Source organism: Hemitrygon akajei, chromosome 19, assembly GCF_048418815.1.
Source record: "Hemitrygon akajei chromosome 19, sHemAka1.3, whole genome shotgun sequence".
NCBI lineage: Eukaryota > Metazoa > Chordata > Chondrichthyes > Myliobatiformes > Dasyatidae > Hemitrygon > Hemitrygon akajei.
The window spans coordinates 16259867-16265866 of NC_133142.1; the positions used below are offsets into that span (position 1 = coordinate 16259867).

The 6000-nt window shown below is 45.4% G+C and overlaps 1 protein-coding gene across 1 annotated transcript in view; it reads right to left on the minus strand.

Moving 5' to 3' along the window:
• efcc1 (EF-hand and coiled-coil domain containing 1) overlaps positions 1-2896 on the minus strand; it is an 81840-nt gene extending 78944 nt beyond the window's left edge. Inside the window, exon 1 of the mRNA XM_073072147.1 lies at positions 1606-2896. Coding sequence (XP_072928248.1) covers positions 1606-2801 — 1196 coding nt within the window. The 5' untranslated portion in view covers positions 2802-2896. The remainder of the gene's footprint in view (positions 1-1605) is intronic.
• Between the last annotated feature and the right edge of the window lie 3104 nt (positions 2897-6000).

Below are 6000 nucleotides of genomic sequence, written 5' to 3' on the forward strand. Positions count from 1 at the left end.
TACAAAGGGTTGTTATTTTTAGAATCTTCAATCCTGGGGGAGGAAGTATCATTGTGGTAGAAGATGCTTGTTGGCCCACAGGAGAGGATATAAACCTCTCCATAGGGAAGCAGCAATAATGAAGATGTGCCACGTGCTACAAGGAACTGACAGGTGTCAAGATAATACACTGCGTCTGCTCCTCCAAGCTCGACTTACTCTTGTAAACTTGCCTTCCACTTATAAATCATGATAAATTCAGGGAACTTCTCAAATACCCATCACTTTACTTGCCATCACTTAATTTGCAACCAAATTTAACATACTGGAAGAAATCAGACATTAAAATCGTTCAGTCAAAGCAAAGGAAACAACATCTTGTTGACATGAAAATAATTCCACGTGTGACTTTCCTATCAGCTCCAGCTTGACAAGATAGGGTAAGTGGCTATTTGAGACATTACCAGTGGTTTTCAGTCAGAGATCAGGTTAGTTGCTATTGAAGTTTTACTTTAAAAATTCAGATGGGAACAGGAATGAGTAAAAAGTAGTGACTTGCCTTAGTACGGGAACAGTTGAATACAATAGATTTCCTGTCCATTACTGGATAGATAACACTGGAAAGGTCAAAAGGCATCCTCAAGTAGACGTCTAAAAGAGGAGGAACTTCAGAGGATATTGTAGTCAACTGCGTCTAAGTTTACAAGGAAGTCACAGGGAAAGAACACGTTTCATTCTCCCCAACTAGAGGATGAAAGTTGTGCCTTTGATGAGGTCTATTCCTGTATAAGGATATGGCAAAAGTTTAACTCCAGAGCTGCAAACATGGATATGCAGAAAGACAGACAGACCTATAACAATACTCTTCACGGGAGAAGTGAAGTATGAAGATGAGGTAGTACTTTGGAATAATGAAAGTGTTTAGAGACAATGAAAGCAGATTTAGAAGGGAAGGAAATAATAACAAATTGTTATCATCTAATATAAAGGCCAAGAGGTAGTTTTTAAAGTGAATTAGCAGGAATAGATGCAAGGAAGCAATAAGTGGCTCCTGTAGATAAGGTAAGTTTATAGAAGACAAAAGAACTGAAGGGAGTGAAAGAGATAAAGGGATTGAGTTCAGTGTAAAGGCAGAGAATAATTTGGGATAAGAATTACTTGATAAGCAAGAAAGGGTGCAGAGGATGTGAGACAGATGTTTCTAAAATAATATTTTATCAGTCTATGAACTGGCGCATGTTAGAGTGGTGGTAGAGAACAAGATAGTGGCAGTGTTGGACAGTGGTAGTAAATGGAAGAAAAGTTTACACTGCACTCAGCACGTTTTCCTTCCAATCACAGGATCTTTAAAAAGTAGGAAGTGCATTTGCTTGAGGGTAGTTGTGTGAGGGGTGCAATAGTTTTTCTCTCAATCATCCCCATTTTCAACTTAGAAAACAACTGGTCAAAATCAGAAATGATTTTAATCTACATATGAAAGCGAAACTTTTAGCACCGTGTGCTTTGATATCCAATAATATTCCAGATTGTGTTAAAAAACACGGATGAATTTTATGCCAACACCATTTTACGCAAGCAGTCCTCGGAGGAGAAATTACAGACTGACAGTGCACTGAGTGCCCCTACCTGTAGTATTGCAGTTCCGATTCCAGTTGTACGATGTTCCTCTGTAAGAGAGGAACTTGTTTAGCTCTAGTTTCCAGTTCTTTCACCTTCTCCAGGCTTCCCAGCAATGCCTGGCGCGCTTCTTCCACCCGCTTCCTCATCTGCAGTTGTTCCTTCTTCAGGTGGTCGTTGCACTCCTCCAGTTTCAGCAGAGCGTCCTGCGATCTGCTCAGCTCCCTCTCCATCTCCCGGTTGAACCTGATCGCCTCTTCGATCTGCCCGTCCCTGGAGATGCGGATCAGCTCGATTTCCTTCAAGACGCTCTGCAGTCCGTTCTTGGGACCGGCGTGGCCACGGAGATATCGGCAAGTGGCCGATCTGGTCCAGGCTAGGAAGCAGTTCTGGGACTCGTGGTTGGCGTGACTCTTCCACAGTCCCACTTGGAGTGCGAGAGATCGGGCATCGCTGCTCTGCAAGGCGGCTCTCATGTCCTCCACGAGTTCCCTCAGGCTTTCGTTCTCCTGCTCCAGCTTTGCGATCTTGTCTTCAGCTGCTTCCAGGGCTACGATGTCCTCGTAGCATTCCTTGGTGCAAGCACCGTGCCGTTCCCAGGACGGGCCACCTCGCTGCCTGTCCAGCGAGGATGCTGTGTTGCGCTTCTCTTTCCTGGGAGATCCCGAGGACGCCGTGCCTGTCGCCTTCTTCCTTCGTCGCAGAGGGCTTCTCAGGCGGATCTGCGTCTCGATGTGCTCGCTGTCCTTCCCGACCAGCAGCCGCCCCGTCTCGTACTGGCAGCCGGCTTTAGTGCTGAAGTGACCGCACAACTTGGCGTGGAACTGCCTGAAGTTCAGCTCCTTCGGCACCTGCTCCAGGATGCCCGCGCACTCTTCGGCTTCCGTGTTGTTGTCCAGCCCCAGGATCTCGCACAGGGTTTGGAAATCCTCTCCCGGGATCTTGCCCTCTCCTTCGTAATCCAAGTGATGGAAGATTTCCTGCAGGTACTGGTCCAGACCCGTGGCCAGCACAATGATCTCGTTTTCCACCCCTCGGTCCAGTCCGTAGTGATAAGCCAAGGCGCTGACTATCCACTGCGTTCGGCGAGCTGGGCACCTGTAGGGATCGCAAGTATCTGATTGATCCATCTCTTTGGAGAGAGCGCTGGGAATCGGGGCCGGATTGCACTTTAAAGGCGCGGACCCGGCTTTTCCACCGGGCATAATGTTTTAGCAGCGAATCGGGGTACTGACATCGAAACCTCGCCGAGTCTGCCACTTTGCCCAGATGAAGCGCGCCTTGCCTGATGCAGCGAGTTTCAGCAGTTCTCTGCCGCAATTGGAAGTGATCATCAAAATCAAAGTCCACGCGTCTGTGACGCCACTGGGGGAGGGAGCAAATCAGGGAGCGCCGGACTGGAAACTTTACAGATCTTTTCAAAGTATCAGAGAGACTCGATACTTTCCATTTTTAAAAACCTAGATGTTTGTGGATACCTTTCTTTTGAAACTATGCTTGTACTCACAAGACATTTCTGTTGAAGCGGAAGATTACTTCTGATACGTTATAGCTGCAGACTGCGTGCTTTAATAATGAATGCAAATACAATCAAAGGGGTTCGGGGAGCTCTGTATAAAGCCCTTTTCTTTAACCAGCTTCTCAGAAGAGGCTTTCGAAACGGAGCAGAATTTCACAGAATCTTTGCAATAAAAATATTTTAAACATACAAAAGAAGGGGGTGTTGCGAGCGGACCCAAGTACAGGGCACAGACACAGAGGTAGTATAAACAGAACAGTGTTTACTGATAGTTACTAGGAAGGTCAGGGAGCGAGGACAAAAACGTCAACCTGAACGTTAACGTTGGATAACAAACCGGTAATACCTGGACTCGGACTCGGAACTTAACTGGGACTCAGCCTGCACTCCGTATTTGACCTGGAGCCTGGACTTGGACACCGACCACGACCCTGGACTTGAATGACTTGGACAACGAGGAGACAGAATACCCAACTCGGAGTAGCGGCAAACGGCCGGACCTACTCAGCTGGAAGGACTAGGACAGCAGACTCTCGACTCAACCCAGGAACTGCAGATGTCAGGCTCTTGACTTGACCCAGGAACTGCGCATGGCTGGCTCCCGACTCGACCCAGTCTCAGACAGCCATGAAAATTACAGAATTCGTATCTTACTTGGAGTAGCGGCAAAATGGCCAGTAACTCAGCTGGACACGAAAACGACTGAATTCACTAAGCGGCCACGGCACTGAAGCAACCAGAGTCCAGGATTCTCGGCGGCCCCGAGACAAGCATAGCCCCCTTGCTGAGGTGACTGGTTACCAGTGACGAACTTCTGATGACGGTCCAGCAAGCCAGTAGCTGTAACCCAGAGCCCTTTTATGTTGCCGGTCCGAAGTGAAGATCAGGTGCCCAACGGAACACGGGGAAAAGGAAATAACTGGAATGAGGAATCCATGGACCGAACCATGACAAAAATATTGCAGGTATTAGCAATCTGTAAAAATAAAAACAACAAACTCTTAGAGTAGACTATATGTCGGGCAGCATCTGGAGGAGAAACAAAGTCAAAGTGTGCTCAGCCCCCTGCTCTACTTACGTTACACCTTTGACTGTGGGGCTAAGCACAGCTCCAATGCCATCTTTAAGGTTGCTGATGACATCACTGTCCTAGACAGAATCAAAGGTGGAGATGAATCACCATATAGGAGGGTGATTGAAAATTTGTCTGAGTGGTGCCATAACAACAACCCTTTACTCATTGTTAGCAAGACCAAGGAGCTGATTGTAGACTTCAGGAGAAGGAAACCAGAGGTCCGTGAGCCAGTCCTCATCGGAGGATCAGAGGTGGAGAGGGTCAGTAACTTTAAATTCCTCAGTGTTATTATTTCAGAGAATCGGTCCTGGGCCCGGCACCTAAGTGCAATTAACAACGCCTCCACTTTCTTAGGAGTTTGTGCAGATTCGGCATGATATCTAAAATCCTGACAAACTTCTATAGATGTGTAGTGGAAAGTGCATTGACTGGCTGCATCACAGCCGGGTATGGAAACGCCAAAGCCTTTGAGTGGAACATCCTACAAAAAGTAGTGGGTAGGGCCCCATCCATCATGGGTAAAGCCCTCCCCATCATTGAGCACGTTCACATGAAACACTGTTATAGGAAAGCAGGGACACCCCCCCCCCCCCCCTCCTCACAGGACGTGCTCTCTTCTCACCGGTGTTATCAGGAGCCGCCGTGTTTACACCACCAGAGATTCAGGAACAGTTATTACCCCTCAATCATCAGACTCTTGAACCAAAGGGGATAACTTCACTTTCCCCATCGTTGAAATGTTCCCACAATCTATGGACTCATTTTCAAGGACTCTTCATCTCAGGTTCTCGATATTGATTGCTTATCTATTTATTATTATTATTATTATTTCTTTCTTTTTGTATGTGCACAGTTTGTTGTCTTTTGCGCATTGATTTGTTTGCATGATTTAAGTTAACGTTTCAGGTTTGCTAAAAGGTCTTCCATCTGAAACCACAGAATTTGCCTGACTTGCCAAATATCTCTAGCGTTTTATTCTTTCATCTCAAGTAGTGTTTGTGCAGGTGGGTGGTTAGTGTATCGAGGAAAGAACCAGAAATTATTAAAGTTATCAACAGTAAACCCATTACAAGATCCATTCCAAGATATAGTGTGAACTTTGTTTTAACTCTGAATCCAATGACCCATTTGTTATATCCTGCTTTGTGATTATTGTTTAGTGGCATTCGCATCTACTGTGATGAAGAGCTTTGAAAGGCTGGTCATGTCTAGATTCAACTACTGCCTAAGCAAGGATTTGGACCCGCTGCAATCTGCTTATCACCACAGTAGGTCTACAACGGAAGCTATCTCAATGGCTCTTCGCCTGGCTTGGATCACCTGGACCGACTGTTTGTTGAGTATAGCTCAGTGTTCAACACAATCACAGCCTCAGTTCTAAACAACAAGCTTTTACAAGTGGTAACCTGCTGCTTGTGGTGTTCATTTTGATGAAAACGAATTAAACGGTAGTTTATGTTGAATCAATTGAGTCAATTTGTGTTGGGTCCCGGCATTTATGAGCTGTCCTTACAATGTAATTTAATTTGGCCGATAAGCACAGCATCTGTTTCTTTTTTTTTTTAATTAGTTTTTTTTATACATTTTCTACATGACTACAGATAAAAAAACCCCAGATCGAAATGAAGAACATTGATACAGTGCAAAAATAAACATACAATAATAATATGATACAAAGAAAGATCATTGAGAAAGCACCCAAATTGAGGACATGTAAAATTAGTATCCTCCCCAAGCCCCGCAACAAACAAAAAAAAACTCCAGACCAACCACAACACAATATAGGGAATATAAATCAGGACAATCAAAC